The 20,000-nt window shown below is 43.0% G+C and overlaps 1 protein-coding gene across 1 annotated transcript in view; it reads left to right on the top strand.

Moving 5' to 3' along the window:
- The window catches only part of LOC123749298 (uncharacterized), an 84,064-nt gene that overhangs the window by 20,909 nt on the left and 43,155 nt on the right, over positions 1-20,000 (top strand). The window contains exons 2-5 of the mRNA XM_069335731.1: positions 5,856-5,963; positions 6,783-7,028; positions 10,034-10,185; positions 19,931-20,000. The exon at positions 19,931-20,000 is cut by the window's right edge and continues 75 nt beyond it. Coding sequence (XP_069191832.1) covers positions 5,856-5,963; positions 6,783-7,028; positions 10,034-10,185; positions 19,931-20,000 — 576 coding nt within the window. The remainder of the gene's footprint in view (positions 1-5,855; positions 5,964-6,782; positions 7,029-10,033; positions 10,186-19,930) is intronic.

Here is a 20,000-nt window from a genome sequence, read left to right as displayed (position 1 = left end):
CATTAAGAAAAAAAGTAGACCTGGGTAAATACTGGTTTTGAAAATAGTTGTTGTATGAGATAAAATAATTAAGTCATTTAATTGGCGTGGTGCCACGCTGTTGTTTCAAGCGAAGGTTAGACAAATATACATCAATGCGTTGCATTGTGTATACATAGAAGGTGATTAGCATGAGCTAATAAGTCTATGCCAATTGCCTTGTTTATGTTATATAGCTTTCTAGATACGGGTGTCCGGCTGTGCCCGGGTCTCTCTATGTCACTTGCAGAGATAGTTGCAGTCTGCAACTCCCTTTTTTCCCCTTTTCCCCCTCTCTCTCTCTCTCTCTCTCTCTCTCTCTCTCTCTCTCTCTCTCTCTCTCTCTCTCTCTCTCTCTCTCTCTCTCTCTCTCTCTCTCTCTCTCTCCCTTTCTCTCTACACACACACAGGAGAGAGAAGTGAAGTGAACTATCAGGAGAAAGCGCCAAGCCATTACGACTATATAGCACTGGGAAGGGATCAGGTTAAGGATTTGGGGTGGGACGGAGGGAAAGGAATGGTGCCCAACCACTTGTAGACGCTCGGGGATTGAACGCCGACCTGCATGTAGCGAGACCGTCGCTCTACCGTCCAACCCAAGTGGTTGGGGGCCACATGAGAGAGAGAGAGAGAGAGAGAGAGAGAGAGAGAGAGAGAGAGAGAGAGAGAGAGAGAGAGAGAGAGAGAGAGAGAGAGACAATTCGGGGTGTTATCTGCCGGCTATTCATGACGAAGAAGCGCCGTAAGAAACCCGCTTCCCGGTCGCCCTTCACAGCTCTCACAGTAGAACCACGAGCGATGGTCAGACACACATCTTCCTGCGGTGTTATCACGCTCTGGAGGGGGGGGTCCTTTCCTCGCCAGGGGGGCCCCTGCCAGGCTCGAAGGCCCCTGCGGGAATGCTGTAGGGGGAGGGGCCAAGCCGCTCCTGGGGGAGGAGAGAGAGGTCTCAGGGAAGCCTATTGAGGTCCTACCAGTTCCAGACGTCAGGAAATCAGAGTGGGGTCCAGTCACTCTTGGTGGGGTCAAGACAATGTTGGTGGGGTCCAGTCACTTTTGGTGGGGTCCAGACAATGTTGGTGGGGTCCAGTCACTCTTGGTGGGGTCCAGTCACTCTTGGTGGGGTCCAGTCACTCCTGATGGGGTCCAGACTCTCTTGGTGGAAGTCCTATCACACTGTGTGGGGTTCAGATACATTTGATGGGGTCCAGAAACTCTTGGTGGGGTCAAGACAATCTTGGTGGGGTCCAGACACTCTTGGTGGGGTCCAATCACTCTTGGTGGGGTCCAGTCACTCTTGATGGGGGTCCAGTCACTCTTGGTGGGGTCCAGTCACTCTTGGTGGGGTCCAGTCACTCTTGATGGGGTTCAGTCACTCTTGGTGAGGTCCAGTCACTCTTGATGGGGTCCAGTCACTCTTGGTGGGGTCCAGTCACTCTTGATGGGGTCCAGTCACTCTTGGTGGGGTCCAGACACTCTCGGTGGGGTCCAGTCACTCTTGATGGGGTCCAGTCACTCTCGGTGGGGTCCAGACACTCTTGGTGGGGGTCAAGACAATCTTGATGAAAACTTGGTTAGTTTTGTCATCCACTTCTGTCACTTCTAACTTCGTTTGTAGCTTCGTTTGTGGTGACATCTGTTTGTGGTGACATCTGTTTGTGGTGACATCTGTTTGTGGTGACATCTCTTGGAAATGTTTTAATTGAGTTTCTCGCAAACTAAACTTTCTATTAGAGAAATTTTGCATAAAATTTCACTTTGGTCACTTTATCCCCTTAGTGAAACTTTTTTTTTGGGTATAGTGGTTAAAATTTGCTTGTGTTCCACCAATATTTTAATCCTTTAAAGCTTAGATAAATCGGCTCTTTCCCATATTATATTGTACTGTCAGTCGTGCTATCCGCCTGTCTGTCTTTCTGTCTATGTCGTGCTGTCTGTCTTTCTGTCTATGTCTTGCTGTCTGTCTGTTAGTTCTCTTGCCCAGCTGTCTGCTTCGTGCAGACAACAGAGAGAGCGTTAGTGAGATAGGTATGTTATTGACCACTTCAACGGGAACGTAATAATTACGAAGATTTAAGACTTATCGTTAAGTCTAATAAGTTAAGACTTAACTTATTTAAGTCTCTGTTAAGGAACAGGGACTAATATACAATGGTCAATAAGTAACAGGGACTCATACTAGTCAGTAAGAAATATGAGTTCATATTAGACGACTAATAAGGATTAGACACCTAACTTTTCTAATCAATAAAGCATAATAAAACACTATTATTCACAAAATAAAGAATTTATTGTCCCATTGAGTCACTACTTGGAAAGGAACCCCTGGTGAACGAAACAATTGGGCCCCAATTCAGTAACCAATTGACCCAAAGAACAAAATGGTATTGACTAATCAGGGATCAATATGCTGATACCTTATTGAGAATAAAGTTATCATAGGTATCAATAAGGGAATATAAAAAAAGTCGATCTTAAATAAAAACATGCATTCAATGACCAATTAGAAATAAGGACTACAAATAGTGACCAATCAGAAAAAAAGCATTACAGATGGTAATCAATCAGAAATAAGCATTACAAACACCGACCAATCAGGAGTAAGCACTACAGATAATGACTAATCAGAAGCAAGCCCTCCAAAAAACACTGATCAATCAGGAATAGGCACAACAGGCAATGATGAATCAGAAACGACAACTACTGACACTGACCAAACAGGAATATGCACTCCAGACACTTAACTAATCAGGAATAAGTACCAACCAATCCTATACAATCAAGGATAAGACCCCCAACTGATCCCAAACAATCAGCATAATTCTCGAACAAATAATTTGAATTCTAGTGTGTGGTCAAACTACTTCAGCCAGGTTATTGTGAGTCGTCGCCTGCATAAGACAAATAAATTAACAGTTACTGACCATTTAAAGGACAGCAACAGTAACAGTACAGTTGAATCCAACAGTTTGGATTCGGAACAAGGGGGCTTTTGCGAATCCAAACTTGTTTTCAGCATTTTAATGGAAAGGTTTCCGGTGAGTTGAGTCGCCCCTTAAGTCCATAGCACACGTGTATGTGCCCTAAACATACGTATATGTGCCCAAAACACACGTGTATGTGCCCTAAACACACGTGTATGTGCTTGCCGTTATAGAGAGGTTGCACTGTAGCTTGCACCTGTAAAAAAAAAAGATAAACATTAAACAGATGTTTTGACATAAGCGAGAGGATGTTAATCTTACATTTGTTCTAATATTTCCAACAAATGCGTTTGCATTCCTCGTCACTCGTCTGTTAATTAACAGTAAAGGAAGAGCAAGAGACTTGACAGCTCTAGACTTGACAGTTCCTGTCAAGCACTCGGTCATTATGCACTGAAGAATTTGACAAGATGTTCTCGTGGTGATGTTATTCTCCTCGCTTGAGTTTATTCTGATGTCAATCTTGATTTTTCTCTTCATGTTGATGTCAGCCTCCACTCTTGTCTTCATGTTGATGTCAGCCTCCACTCTTGTCTCCATGTTGATGTCAGCCTCCACTCTTGTCTCCATGTTGATGTCAGCCTCCACTCTTGTCTCCATGTTGATGTCAGCCTCCACTCTTGTCTCTATGTTGATGTCAGCCTCCACTCTTGTCTCTATGTTGATGTCAGCCTCCACTATATTCTTCATGTTGATGTCAGCCTCCACTCTTGTCTCTATGTTGATGTCAGTCTCCACTCTTGTCTCTATGTTGATGTCAGTCTCCACTCTTGTCTTCATGTTGATGTCAGCCTCCACTCTTGTCTCTATGTTGATGTCAGTCTCCACTCTTATCTTCATGTTGATATCAGCCTCCACTCTTGTCTTCATGTTGATGTCAGCCTCCACTCTTGTCTCTATGTTGATGTCAGCCTCCACTCTTGTCTCCATGTTGATGTCAGCCTCCACTCTTGTCTCCATGTTGATGTCAGCCTCCACTCTTGTCTCTATGTTGATGTCAGTCTCCACTCTTGTCTCTATGTTGATGTCAGTCTCCACTCTTGTCTTCATGTTGATGTCAGCCTCCACTCTTGTCTCTATGTTGATGTCAGTCTCCACTCTTATCTTCATGTTGATGTCAGTCTCCACTCTTATCTTCATGTTGATGTCAGCCTCCACTCTTATCTTCATGTTGATGTCACTCATGTGATGAACAAAATCGATATTGTCATCAGAATCATCAATATGCTCTTTGTCATTAAAATATCACATTAAAACTGTTTTATTATTTTATTGCTAATAAAAATATTATAATCTGTAAATGAATAATGTACAAGCTTTTTTGTAAACAAAAGCTCACATTTTTACTAATGTTATGAATAAAATTATGCTGATATTTTACGCTTTGACTGTAACCCCCCTTGACAGCTGTGTGATGAATGATTTTAATTATAAATGCATATCTATATATGCAAAAAAAATTATAATTGTTATTATTATGAAGTAGCTAGAACGCTTTTGATTATATATTTTGGGTATTAAATAATATTTACCTGTTTGTATTCAGGATATAATTACTGGGTATAAAATCATTTATCATCTTGCAATTATGCATGTCAAATTGTTGATGGGTTTATGGTTAGTTTGGAGTAGTTTATTTCCCTGTCCTGTACGCTTTTGAGGGGGGCGTAATCCCCCATCCCGTGGGCGTACCGCAGGGCTGTTGCATGCGGGCGGTGGTGGTGGTGTTAGCGAGGCGCCCATACCCATCCCGTGGGCGTAACAGGGTGGTTTAATTTCGTATTCGTGGGCGGCAGAGGTACTGATAGAGAGAACAGCGACTTGTTATGAACTCCGGAACAATGCATCCTAAATTATTGTTGTTTAAATATAGTGCGTTTGTGAGTGGGCGGTCGTGAGGGTGTTGGAATGTGGCTGCTGTAGTGTGGAGATATGAGGATGTGGGGGTGTATGTGTATGTGTGTGTGTGTGTGTGTGTGTGATGCTATTGTTGTTTGTGTGTGTGTGTGTGTGATGCTATTGTTGTTTGTGTGTGTGTGTGTGATGCTATTGTTGTTTGTGTGTGTGTGTGTGTGATGCTATTGTTGTTTGTGTGTGTGTGTGTGTGTGTGTGTGTGTGTGTGTGTGTGGGGGGGGGGGGGGGGGGGGATAGGTGGTTGTGTGTGTGTGTGTGTGTGTGTGTGTGTGTGTGGACGGGGGGGGGATAGGTGGTTGTGTGTGTGTGTGTGTGTGATGCTATTGTTGTTTGTGTGTGTGTGTGTGTGATGCTATTGTTGTTTGTGTGTGTGTGTGTGTGTGTGTGTGGGGGGGGGGGATAGGTGGTTGTGTGTGTGTGTGTGTGTGGGGGGGGGGATAGGTGGTTGTGTGTGTGTGTGTGTGTGATGCTATTGTTGTTTGTGTGTGTGTGTGTGTGATGCTATTGTTGTTTGTGTGTGTGTGTGTGTGATGCTATTGTTGTTTGTGTGTGTGTGTGTGTGTGTGTGTGTGTGTGTGTGTGTGTGTGTGTGTGTGTGTTCATCACTCTTCATCACTCATTCCCGTTAGCTCCGGAACAAACGTTAGTGCGTGTCTTTGGGCCTTTCCTAGCTTTGTTTTCACATTTATGCAGGAGTTCCATGCCGGAGCAGCATATTCCAAAATGGGTCTCCCCCGGGATACATGTGGTATTCACATGGGGTTATTTCTCAAACTTCCTGAAGGACGTTGGCCTGTATGGCACATCTGTCGATATTTTCTGATGTGTTTCTGTTTTTAACTTGTCTTGCTTGCCTCTTGTACTTGCCTCTTTTGATGCCATATAGCCTCTTGTCTCGTTACAAAATATATATCTATCATCCTCTTTTCTCTCTACAGACTTGCCAAGGCAACTACGTATCTACAGCCCCGGGGGGGCTCTGGTGGAGGGCGTAGCGTCAGTACAAGAGGACCAGCCTCTCACCCTCTCCTGCAGAGCTACAGGAGGTAGGAACAGAGCGTGTGAAGAAATTAAACTACAGGAAGCGTTTTTGGCCCATGCGAGGCAGCTCCTATTTACCCAAACTCATTCATATAAATTGTACACCACAATAAACTTTGGAAATAACATTGCATTCACTTTGGCTGGAGCTCTACCAACCAGGCTACGAACACATACAATAAGAGAGGATGTTATTTCCACGTTTAATGGGGGTTTGGAATTGATATAACAAGGACGTGGATCACCTAATACCTCCAGCCTCATTTGGCCTCCCACAGGAGGCCTAAAGCTTCAGTTAGATAGCAGTTGTGTGTTCACCTTTTTATTCTTTGGGATTCTTATCTTGAGATGATTTCGGGGTTTTTAGTGTCCCCTCGGCCCGGTCCTCGACCAGGCCTCCACCCCCAGGAAGTAGCCCGTGACAGCTGACTAACACCCAGGTACCTATTTACTGCTAAGTAACAGGGGCATAGGGTGAAAGAAACTCTGCCCATTGTTTCTCGCCGGCGCCCGGGATCGAACCCGGGATGAATACATTTAATAAATTACCTAGATATTCAAATTTAGATCTAAAGCGTGTCTACTAACATCATGTAAATAACTTTACAATCATATTTGTTGGAAATTTTGTTTTAAATATTAATTGATTAGAGGGATTTTTTTAGAGGGGAAATCAATGGATTTTCTCAGTGATTCAGTCCCGTTAGTACGATTACTCTCTGTGTAATCGTACATTATAATCACAACATTATAATCACTGACTGAGGTTGTGATCACCATCACCATTCTAACAGTGTTCACCATAGCTGCTTCTTGGTCTCCAGGTGAACCTCTCCCCAACGTCACGTGGTGGTCGGGGCCGACATTGCTGGACTCAGAGGCTGAGGAGTGGCAGGAGGGCGGGTCCTCACTGGCCACGCCCACTGCCACGCCCACCGCATCTTACGTGACCAACACCCTGCACGTGGCCGCCCTCACGCGCGCCCACCTCGCCCACAATCTCACCTGCACGGCGGCTAACACGCCCGCACTCCCGCCCTTGAGTGCCTCAGTCTTCCTGCGTGAGACAGGTGAGTCGGGTAAGGTGTTTTCAAATATATATAAACATAGGTAAGCAGCAATAGGCCTATTGGTTCACAATGAGGTGCTTCTCCATCTCTCTCTCTCTCTCTCTCTCGTTGTCTGTCTCTGTCTGTCTCTGTCTCTGTCTCTCTCTCTCTCTCTCTCTCTCTCTCTCTCTCTCTCTCTCTCTCTCTCTCTCTCTCTCTCTCTCTCTCTCTCTCTCTCTCTCTCTCTCTCTCTGTCTGTGTCTCTCTCTCTCTCTTTCTCTCTCTCTCTCTCTCTCTCTCTCTCTCTCTCTCTCTCTCTCTCTCTCTCTCTCTCTCTCTCTCTCTCTCTCTCTCTCTCTCTCTCTCTCTCTCTCCATTATATATTCAGTTGTTCCAACAAAATTATATTCACTTCTACACTGCCTTTGAAAATGTTGACAGGATCAATGAAACGCATCTCTTAGCATCGGGCCATAATAAAAATGTAAATTGAACTTCGGAAAGTTAAACTTTCCTTCTCAAGTGAAGAAAAACATGAGAAAAAATTAGAAGATTCGTGCTAGAAACATTGATCACTAATTCCTTTCACAAAATTGTTCAATCCCTTAATTGAGCTTCCTTCACAATGGAGGTATAACTAGATTATCCAATCAGTGTAAATCTGTACATACTAAACGAAAACTGAATCTACACCTTAATTTTTTAACTACAGAGCATAATCGTTTTCCTATTGAATTAAGCTATAAATATGCGATTATACCAAAGCGAATATGAAATAAAGATCTTTGCGCTCCTGCCTGTAATCAGTTGATGAGAACGAATTGTCTTGTTGGCGTCAAAGTTCGCTACGCCTGAAACATGTGTGTGCTCTCTCTACACATTTGTGCTCTAGGGTAGCACGATGAGTGGACGATGGGAGACGTGAATGAGGAAGAGTTATCGAGACTTGATGACGAATGAGAAAGACCCAAGGAACATTTTAAGCGTGTCTTAAATTTAGAGGCGTAGAGGAGACCAAAATTTCAGTAGTGTTAAAGACATCTCTAGGAGTCTAAGACATCTCAGGAAGCCTAAGACATCAGTAGCGTTAAAGACATCTTAGGAAGCCTAAGAAATCAGTAGTGTTAAAGACATCTCAAGAAGCCTAAGACATCAGTAATGTTAAAGACATCTATAGAGGTCTAAGACATCAGTAGTGTTAAAGACATCTCAGGAAGCCTAAGACATCAGTAGTGTTAAAGACATCTCAGGAAGCCTAAGACATCAGTAGTGTTAAAGACATCTCAGGAAGCCTAAGACATCAGTAGTGTTAAAGACGTCTCAGGAAGCCTAAGACATCAGTAATGTTAAAGACATCTCAGGAAGCCTAAGACATCAGTAGTGTTAAAGACGTCTCAGGAAGCCTAAGACATCAGTAGTGTTAAAGACATCTCAAGAAGCCTAAGACATCAGTAGTGTTAAAGACATCTCAAGAACCCTAAGACATCAGTAGTGTTAAAGACATCTCAAGAACCCTAAGACATCAGTAGTGTTAAAGACATCTATAGAGGTCTAAGACATCAGTAGTGTTAAAGACATCTCAGGAAGTCTAAGACATCAGTAGTGTTAAAGACATCTCAGGAAGTCTAAGACATCAGTAATGTTAAAATTGTAGTGGAGCTTAAAAATATCAGTACTTTTCAAGACGTCAAGGAGGCTAAAATAGTGATGTTAAAAGAAGAAGCAGAGGCTAAAACATCTGTAATGTTTATAAAGAAGTAGAGTAAAAACATCACTAATTGACTTTAATGGAAGCAAGTCCATTGGAAGACTTAAAATGTTTCGTAAATGACTCCCAAGACCTATGATTAATTAACTATTAAGACCAAATAATTAATAACAGTTTACCTTAATTCTCCAAGATAGAACTGCATTCATATCTATAACTCGTGAACAAAATATAAAAGAGTTTCACCTCTATATGTAAACAGATGACGTCGATCTCATCTTGAAATTCATCTTGAGAAAATCAGGATGAACTGCGGCAAGTTTAATGGTCCTTAAGTTCCATTGTTTATCACCGACCTAGAGGTGTATAAATCGTCTCTCCCGCTTATATTTACACGTGAAAAGAGAGTAAGAATGTCTGTGATGAATGTGTTGGTATTATGGGTACCTTGAGATGCGGGATGGTGATGTGCAGTTGGTTAATGAGATGTGAAGATGGTGTTGTGTTTTAGGGGGTTGTGATATTCTCTCTGTCTGTCTGTCTGTCTGCTCTCTCTCTTTCTCTCTCTCTCTCTCTCTCTCTCTCTCTCTCTCTCTCTCTCTCTCTCTCTCTCTCTCTCTCTCTCTCTCTCTCTCTCTCTCTCTCTCTCTCTCTCTCTCTCTCTCATGCAACATATGCACCCAAAAATGTTCTTTTAATAATAATAATAATGTTCCTTTTACTAGTGTTACTTTAATGCAACATTGTAACAACATTGTGTTGTTGTTGCTGAAACTGAAATGGTTGCTGAAACAACCATTTCAGACTTTCATAGGAGCGGCTGGGAGTCAGCAGCAGGAGCCGATCCCATTAAAAGGAGTGGCATTGGGGGCGAACCCCGACCTGCCTATGACAGTCCCCAACCATCAATATGTCTTTCAGAAATGTGTGTGACTAGCCCTATACCTCTGGCCTCCAACCTCGGACGGACGCTTCTTTATTATAGAATTTTTTACATAAATAGATTCCTTAAGTTATTTTTCTTGTTCGTTTGTATATGCATACGTGTGTGTGTGTGAGTCTGTGTGTGTGTGAGTCTGTGTGTGTGTGAGTCTGTGTGTGTGTGAGTCTGTGTGTGTGTGAGTCTGTGTGTGTGTGAGTCTGTGTGTGTGTGAGTCTGTGTGTGTGTGAGTCTGTGTGTGTGTGAGTCTGTGTGTGTGTGAGTCTGTGTGTGTGTGAGTCTGTGTGTGTGTGAGTCTGTGTGAGAAGTTGCACAATGTGTTTATGAACGTCTCTGAACACCTTCCTCTCTAACGATGCCTACGGCCTCTTCCGCCAGACTCCGAGCTGAGGGTGGAGATGCAGGCGCCTACGGGGAAGCTGTCTGGAGGTCGCCAATACGACATGAGGTGTGAGGCCTCCGGGGTGAGGCCCCCACCTGTCCTCACCTGGTGGCTCCGAGGACAACACCTCACACACAACATCCACGTGGTGAGTTGCCTCCTCCCTCACCTGTAGTCCCTCACCTGTAGTGCCTCCCCCCTCACCTGTAGTGCCTCCCCCCTCACCTGTAGTGCCTCTCCCCTCACCTGTAGTGCCTCCCCCCTCACCTGTAATGCCTTTCCCCTCACCTGTAGTGCCTCCCCCCCTCACCTGTAGTGCCTCTCCCCTCACCTGTAGTGCCTCCCCCCTCACCTGTAATGCCTTTCCCCTCACCTGTAGTGCCTCCCCCCCTCACCTGTAGTGCCTCCCCCCCTCACCTGTAGTGCCTCCCCCCCTCACCTGTAATGCCTCCCCTCCTCACCTGTAGTATCTCGCACTTGCAGTGTAGGTTCTCAACTGCAATACCTTCTCTGATTTATACTACCTCTCCCTCACCTGTAATATATGTAGCAATAATTCTGACACTTATAATCAACACTATTAAATATAAGTTATCGCCTCACCTCCAGTGTCTCGTATTGCCTTTGCCCCTTTGTCAGTCTCATCCAATACCTCCCCCTATTTGAAGTGCGCCCCCTTTCTTATAGTACCATTTTTGCCTACAGTACTTTGCCTTATCTAAAGTACTCCCATCTGCTCCTACCTAGTGTGTGCCTATTCTTACCTGTAGTACTTTCCTTAGTGCAGCCTCTGCAGTAATGTGTCACTCATTATATACTCACCTGTAGAGGCTTGACTGTAATGGCTTTGTCTGTAGGTAGTTCACTTTCTGTAATCCTCTCAAGACGTTGCTGTATAGTATGACTTCTTCTGTAATAACGTGTTTGTAGCTCAGGTCCTAAGGTACCACACATGTTGTGTTTCATCTAGATATCGATACCTTTTAATCCTTAGTTCCCTACCTATAGTACTTTTGCTGTACCTCACTGTACCACACTATTAGTACCTCATTGTTAGTACCTCACAGTACCTAGGGGCTCTAAAATCATTGATATATATATCGTTTTTTCAAGACGTACTTTGAAGTTGCCTAAACACGAAGATCAATTTCTTAAGCAGGAGGCTGGGGATTTATTTAAGATTTAGTACAGACACATCTGTGAGCCTGTCTTCAGAGACACAGCTGAAAGTTCCTATCCGGATAGGCTACCAGGTATCTAAGATCTGCTATCCATATCTCCTCTACACATACAACTGTGGTGTTAATTTCAATAATTTGTTCGTGTTATTTCTTTGAGATATGCAGCAATTTATCTCACTCCTCTACCACCACTGTCCAACCCACCACACTGTACTAGGCATCATAAATACATAGCAATCTGAACCAATTGTATCATATCATGTAGATTCATGTGGCAGTTCCCTGTCCTCACAGGAGAGTTCCTGTACATATGATAGCTCCTTGTCCTCATATGACTGCTCCTTGTCCGCATATGACTGCTCCTTGTCCTCGTATGACTATGACTGCTACTTGTCATCGTGTGAATGCTACTTGTCATCATATGACTGCTCCTTGTCCTCATATGACTGCTCCTTGTCCTCATATGACTGCTCCTTGTCCTCATATGACTGCTCCTTGTCCTCATATGACTGCTCTTTGTCCTCATATGACTGCTCCTTGTCCTCATATGACTGCTCCTTGTCCTCATATGACAGCTACTTGTCCTCATTTGAGAGTACATTGTCTTCAAATGACAATACGGTTTCTACATATGACAGCTCCTTGTCATATGACAGTTTCTTGTTCTCATAGCCCAGTTCCTTGTTCTTTTAACCCTTCCTGATACTTGATATTGATACTTCCTTGATATTCATACCTGCCCAGTGCTTCCTCCTCATAATTGAAGTTGAAATATATCGCCTTGGGCTCCCTCTAAAAGTTACACAGATTCACATCAGTAGGTAAGCTCTTTAAATATGCATCATATGTATCTGTCTTGTGTATGTAATACTTCATTTAAGGCATATGTTTGTGATAATCCTTTTAGACATACTGCACATGTGGCTATCTTTTCAGATATGCTACAATTGCGTTAATATTTTTGGTTATACTACACCTGTGTTGATCTTTTAACACATGCAGCACCTTTGGTAATCTCTTGGGACATGCTTTGGTGATGTTTCTTAAGACTTAATCCTCTATTTTCTTGCTTCTTAATAAAAAGTAGAAAATCTTTTCCACACAGTTTTACAAATGGTCTCTCCTGGGAGGAATGATTGTGATCAACATCCCATAAACCATTCTTTGTAAGTTCAGATGGTCGTGATTTTATCTCCTAGAGGTGGAAGCCAAGCGAGGAGACAGCTGTCGATTCTTCTTTCCTCACTGTTTTAACATTGTTAGGAATGTTTTCTCAGAATGTGTGGGGTCTCTCTCTCTCTCTCTCTCTCTCTCTCTCTCTCTCTCTCTCTCTCTCTCTCTCTCTCTCTCTCTCTCTCTCTCTCTCTCTCTCTCTCTCTCTCTCTCTCTCTTTCTCTCATTCACACACACACACCCGCAAACAAACATATTCTCTTGGGTATGCCACCCTGTGATCAGACGAAGCGGATACCTCTTCAAAAGATTCTGAGATTTCTTTGTCCACTTGGAGACGAGCCAGGACAGATGGACACACACACACACACACACACACACACACACACACACACACACACACACACACACACACACACACACACACACACACACACACACACACACACCACAAACACCTACACCCAGACCAAAGAAAAGGCATCAAAGCTTTTATTTTCGTATCTGCAACAATCGTGGTTGAATATATGGTGAGAAACTCATGTTGGGATTTTTTTAAGAATGTCGAGAGGCTTCGCGAGGACATTTGAATCTTCGAGGCACCTGTTAAAAAATTTAAATTAATTTCTTTAGAAGTAAAAATTGAGCTTGATACTAATTAAAGTAGGCTTATGTGTATTCCTGTATTATTTAACAGTAGTTGAAGGGTAATATAACAGAATTTAATGTAATCTGTATTTATGTATCCTTCGACACAAATGGAGATACATAAATGGTTCTATGTATCCCCCCAAAAAAAGAATACAACATATTTTTATTATCTCAAGGCCTTCGATTTTTTACTTTGCCTTGAGAATATTTATTTTTCAGGTAACATAAGGCAAGAAAACCCGTGTATCTTAGCGAACTTAATCAACCTAACTTATGTTGGCAAGTTAGCGCTAGTTTACCAAATCCCTGCCTGGCCGTTAATTAAGAGAAACTTACCAGAGCCACACATAACTTAGCCTAACTCCTTATAATTTACTGGCCAAGACTTGGCTACGGATCTCATTATTTTAATAGTATTAATATTTGCAATGTCTTACTACAATTATTATTAATATTTTTAATTTTGCATTTTCACTCATTATTTTTAATGATAGTATTTATTAGTTACTTGGGAGAGGGGGGTTCCGAGGGTGTATGGGTGCCCAGATACTCCCATACACCCTTCCCCATAATCCCATAGTTATACACCCCTCCCTCCTGTCAGCATCTTTTAATACACTATCTTCATCAGTGTGAACTTCTTCACACCATATCCATCATCTTCCACGTGTTTTCCTCATCTTTTATCATTATACACTTCCGATCTCCCCCACATACTCTCCCTCTATTCCCCAACACATCTTCCTTGGCTCCTACTAGCACACACACACACACAACACCCTCCCCGTCTCCACCCTCCCTGCACACACACACACACACACACACACACACAACACCCTCCCCGTCTCCACCCTCCCTGCACACACACACACACACACACACACACACACACACAACACCCTCCCCGTCTCCACCCTCCCTGCACACACACACACACACACACACACACAACACCCTCCCCGTCTCCACCCTCCCTGCACACACACACACACACACACACACACACACACACACACACACACACACACACACACACACACACACACACACACACTCTCTCTATCTCCACCCTCGCCTATGATCTTATCAATTGTCAATTATCAATTATCAAATAAGGCATACATCCAAAGGTATGAACACCTTCCCTATTATTGTAAAAAAAAATCTTACATTATATCATCATCACTTTCCCAAAAGGTTCTACCCTGAATGCAAATCTGTCATTTAAATATATATCTTGAAAGTCAGTATCTAAATATCATTAATATTTAAAAAAAAAAAACAATTCTGAAATCTATGGTCTCGGCGCAGAACATATAACATCCACACAGACTTTGTAAAGGAGTTACAAAGTAACAAAGGAATTACTTTGTAAAGGTTTCAGGAGTTATTTCACTCCCTGAGCCCAGCCTGGGGGCCTCGTAGCCTGGTGGATAGCGCGCAGGGCTCGTAATTCTGTGGCGCGGGTTCGATTCCCGCACGAGGCGGAAACAAATGAGCAAAGTTTCTTTCACCCTGAATGCCCCTGTTACCTAGCAGTAAATAGGTACCTGGGAGTTAGTCAGCTGTCACGGGCTGCTTCCTGGGGGTGGAGGCCTGGTCGAGGACCGGGCCGCGGGGACACTAAAGCCCCGAAATCATCTCATCTCAAGATAGCCTGAGGTCAGGCTCGATTAAATTGACCAGGAGCCTGAGAAGATGGCAGTTAGGGCGTGTGCCCCATTTAAAGCTGGGGAGTGGGATGGGGCACCGGGCAAACACCGACCCCATTGTGACACTGTAAAAACTAAATTCACCATTAATGCAACAAAGTTCAGTGATGTTAGCCTCAGGTATCTGACTTTCAATCTTGGACAGGCAAACCGACATTCTCTTTCTTAGGACCAGATAGTAAGAATATTTTTTTGTGATAGTAATATTAATTATCAGTCGTAGGAATGTTATTTAGTGATATGATAAGTGTTATTATTACAAAATCTCATCATAATGCAGAAGAATATGTTTCCCAGTCATCTCAGAACACCTGGAAAACAACACTATCTATATATATATGAAAGAGAATATCTACTTGTTTGCTTGTCTATCTGAGGTTAGAGGCCGACGCTTGGGGCTAGCTTCATTAAAATTTTGAAGGATTTATTGGGATTGTATCGAGAGTGTCGTAACTGGGTCGTGGTCCCATGAACAGACGCGAAATGTTTTGTCACAAGTCAGTAGACATTCACTTCATTTTAAATATTTGTGAATTCTGATATTGACTTTTGGAACGTATGTTGAGATGAGAGATTTGCGTTCTAGGTTCACCCTTTTGTTTGGAGGGAGGGAGGGAGGGCGTGTGTGTGCAAGGAATGTGGAGTTGGAGAGGACGTGTTGTGGGGGAAGGTGACTGAAAGAATGTGATGATTGTGGGAGGAGCTTGGAAGGGTGTGTGAGGGGGATATGGAGAGTGTGTGTGTGTGTGTGTTTGTGTGTGTGTGTGTGTGTGTGTGTGTGTGTGTGTGTGTGTGTACTCACCTAATTGTGCTTGCGGGGGTTGAGCTCTGGCTCTTTGGTCCCGCCTCTCAACCGTCAATCAACTGGTGTACAGATTCCTGAGCCTATTGGGCTCTATCATATCTACATTTGAAACTGTGTATGGAGTCAGCCTCCACCACATCACTTCCTAATGCATTCCATTTACTAACTACTCTGACACTGAAAAAGTTCTTTCTAACGTCTCTGTGGCTCATTTGGGTACTCAGCTTCCACCTGTGTCCCCTTGTTCGCGTCCCACCAGTGTTGAATAGTTCATCCTTGTTTACCCGGTCGATTCCCCTGAGGATTTTGTAGGTTGTGATCATGTCCCCACTTACTCTTCTGTCTTCCAGTGTCGTAAGGTGCATTCCCCGCAGCCTTTCCTCATAACTCATGCCTCTTAGTTCTGGGACTAGTCTAGTAGCATACCTTTGTGTGTGTGTGTGTGTGTGTGTGTGTGTGTGTGTGTGTGTGTGTGTGTGTGTGTGTGTGTGTGTGTGAAGAGAAACCAGGAGCGAAGGCTGTGTAGAGAGAGAGAGAAAGAGAGAGAGAGAGAGAGAGAGAGAGAGAGAGAGAGAGAGAGAGAGAAAGAGAGAGAGAGAGAGAGAGAGAGAGAGAGAGAGAGAGAGAGAGAGAGAGAGAGAGAGAGGAGAGGGAGGGTGTGTGTCAGGGAGACTTGGGCATCTAGTTTACTCTAATTATCCCTTTTACTACACGTACGAAGCTCCATCAATGAGGCCGTACAAAACGTGACACCAGCCGCCCACTGATATAAACATCTCACGTCTCAAGAATTTTTTTTCCCCCCTCTCTCTCTCTCCGGCGCTCTTCAGGTCGTCCTGCCTCTTATATGGTTCACACTCACCTGCTGTGAGTGTGACACACACACTCACTCCTCGGGGAGTGAGTGTGTGTGTCTCTCCAGTCTTGAACACAACCTTGTTGCCTCCCAAGTCCCATTATCATGCATTTGGAGGTTATAAAAGAGATTATATAATGTCTCTAATAACTCCAAGGACATTGGAAGTACAATATATGATCATTCCTAGGCCACAAGCCATTTTCTTTCACCCTAAACTGTTTAGAACGGAGTTATACTTGCTTGTTGGTCAGTTAGGTATTGTGCTGGCTTTAATAACCCTCTCGAGGTCGATAAGCCTTATTAAGGTAAACTCAAAGCGACAGAATTTAGGAATCGTTTCCAGCATGATTTTTTTTTATTGGTAGCGAAGAAACTTACATATATATAGAAAGCTAAAAATATTGATTATATATATATATATATATATATATATATATATATATATATATATATATATATATATATATATATATATATATATATACATATATATATATATATATATATCACAGGATAATGCTATATTAATATATAATATGTAAAAGCTTTTGTAAACAGCTTGAATAACTGTTTATTCAGAAATGTTATACAATACTGTGAATGTATTTCCCTAAAGCCCAAGATGACTTAGACATTCATAGAGAGATGAATAGAGGAACAATAGATGGAGAGATAATAAGAGAATTAAAGACAGGTAATTCAGGAACAAGTGATAATAAAGGAACAATAGACGAAGAAATAATAGAGGAACAAGAGACTTTCAGGAGATATTTTCAAGAGGAAAGAGGAGATTTATTCTCAACAAGAGACCACCAAGAGATATATTCAAAAAACACAGAAATATGTTATTTTAAAGTCTCTTCAATATAGTTTAAATATGAGATAAAAATTTTCCATTTGCACAAAAGCCGATAATCTTGTTTTGTTTTGAACCTTGAGATTACTCATTTGGTACAGTGTAAACAAAATAATTTAGTGAGATTATACATTTGAACAAAGGCCGATGGTGAGACGTTAGAGCATGAACAGAAGTGATAATTATATAATTTTGTTATAGAACTATGGAGATTCGTTTAACGTGTGAGATCCCAAACTCTCCTGATGGGATTTTGTCACTATGATTCGTCAATTTACAAGTTACACTTGAAGGGCAAATTTGTGTTTTCGTAAGTAATCTATTTTGTAATTGTCTTTCTGAAATGTTGGAGATTTTTCATCAGCGTAGATGTAAGTAGTTGGCGTCAGTGCGTAATCTACGTTTAAGCACTGCGTATATCCAAAGGTCATCTCGATGCACATTTGCCCGTGTGTAGCGTTCTTTACGCTCACGTTCGTTAGAAACGTTAGGGTTCGAGGCTCGAGTTTCTGGTATTATTTAGGCCCTTGATGATGGAGGTATTCTTTGATTGGGAGGGTGTAGGAGGCCTTGAAGTGGGAGGTACCTTCTGTAGTTTTGTATATCTCCCTCCCACCAAGGTCCTCATCTCTCTCTCTAACTCTCTCTCTAACTCTCTCTCTCTCTCTCTCTCTCTCTCTCTCTCTCTCTCTCTCTCTCTCTCTCTCTCTCTCTCTCTCTCTCTCTCTCTCTCTCTCTCTCTCTCTCTCTCTCTCTCTCTCTCTCTCTCTCTCTCTCTCTCTCTCTCTCTCTCTCTCTCTCTCTCTCTCTCTCTCTCTCTCTCTCTCTCTAACTCTCTCTCTCTCTCTCTCTCTAACTCTCTCTCTCTCTCTCTCTCTCTCTCTCTCTCTCTCTCTCTCTCTCTCTCTCTCTCTCTCTCTCTTCTCTAACTCTCTCTCTCTCTCTCTCTCTCTCCTACATATTTTATTCTCTGATGGCTCCCCCATTACAGTAAGCTCTCACCTCTGTCCCTGACGTGGTGTGGGTACGGCGGCTTTCTCCCTCCCTTATCTCCTCCCCGTTTGTCCCTGGCCCCTTGCCCCTCCTCCCCATCTGTCCCTGGCACCTTGCCTCTCCAGCATCCCATAACGTGCCATCCATCTTCACCTCGATTTCTATTCATGATTACCTTTTCCTTCCTCTCCTAAGGCGCTGTCATTTTCCTCACTAACCTTCTTACTTTTCTCCAGCTTCCTTCCCACCCTTCCAAGTACCGTCCGTGGCCCTTTCACACAGTCTTCCTGTCCCTCTTCCTGTCTTCGTTTCTTCCCTTCTGTGGCATCTTTACCCCTTAAAAATCTCCTGAACATCTCTCCCTACTAAGCATCTCTACCTTTGAGCATCCTCCAAAACATATTCCCTCTAGACATCCCCCCAAACATCTCACCCTTTTGACATCTCTTTCTCGTTAACATCTCCCTTAAACATCTGTCCTTTTCCCCCTATACATCACCATCCCTTTAATCATTCTCCCCCCCCCCCCCCGCCCTCTACATCTCCTTAACAATCAGTCCTGTCACCAGTATACCCTACAATTCCTATCTATTCTTAACAGGAGTCTCCTCAATCCCCCTTCATCTTTCATTCAATAAACATGATCCGATCTCTTCCCTCTCTTCTCTCCATTTCAGACTTTGTTACAGATTTAGTTTTCTGTGTATTTTAGCAGCATCTGTGCTAGCCGCTTAACTGGTTGCAGTGAGGAGATATGGAGAGATGAGAGATTGTGAGGAAAGCTGAGAGACGTGGAGAGAGCTGAGAGACCGTGGGAAGAATTGGGACACCGTGGGAATATCTGGTGGATCGTGGGAAGAGCTGGGACACCGTGGGAATATCTGGTGGATCGTGGGAAGAGCTGGGACACCGTGGGAATATCTGGTGGATCGTGGGAAGAGCTGGGAAGCCTCTGAGACGAGCCCAAATTCCTTCGTAATTCAATGCAATCTTACTGGCTTAGCGCCTTCACCTGATATTTACCCAATCATTCTTGCAACTGGTCGTAAGGACATAAGCATTAGTCAAATGACATAAAGCCTATAGGGACCTATACAAAGCAGCTCGTATTTACATCCACCCAAACTCATTCATATGTTTGTCTAACCTACGCTTGAAACAAGGCAGTGTTCTATCATGGTACCCAGTAATTTGTTCCATAAATCAACATTCCTCTTTCCAAACTAGTATTTACCCAGGTCTTTCCTAAATCTAAGCTTTTTGAAATTTTTATAAATTTTTTCGAGTTGTATTTTGTTTATATATATATATATATATATATATATATATATATATATATATATATATATATATATATATATATATATATATATATATATATATATATATATTAGGTCTTATTGCGTCTTTTAATACAATGTTTTCCCCTTACAGCAGCAGATTTTGATATGAGCTTCTCTGCACGTTTCTCTGCTCTGCAGACCTGAATGTAGTTCCTAGCACGCATCTCTCTCTCTCTCTCTCTCTCTCTCTCTCTCTCTCTCTCTCTCTCTCTCTCTCTCTCTCTCTCTCTCTCTCTCTCTCTCTCTCTCTCTCCATCATCATCAGCAGCAGACAACATGAGCGTGGCTTCTAACACTTGTCTGTGGTCTCCCTCCTGCAGCAGAGCCTGGGGGTGGACTCAACGGTGTCTCTGCTGCGTCTGCTGGCTACTGCTGGCGACGACGGCGGTC

Source organism: Procambarus clarkii, chromosome 34 (genome assembly GCF_040958095.1).
Source record: "Procambarus clarkii isolate CNS0578487 chromosome 34, FALCON_Pclarkii_2.0, whole genome shotgun sequence".
Taxonomy (NCBI): domain Eukaryota; kingdom Metazoa; phylum Arthropoda; class Malacostraca; order Decapoda; family Cambaridae; genus Procambarus; species Procambarus clarkii.
This window is presented reverse-complemented; position numbering and strand designations above follow the sequence as displayed.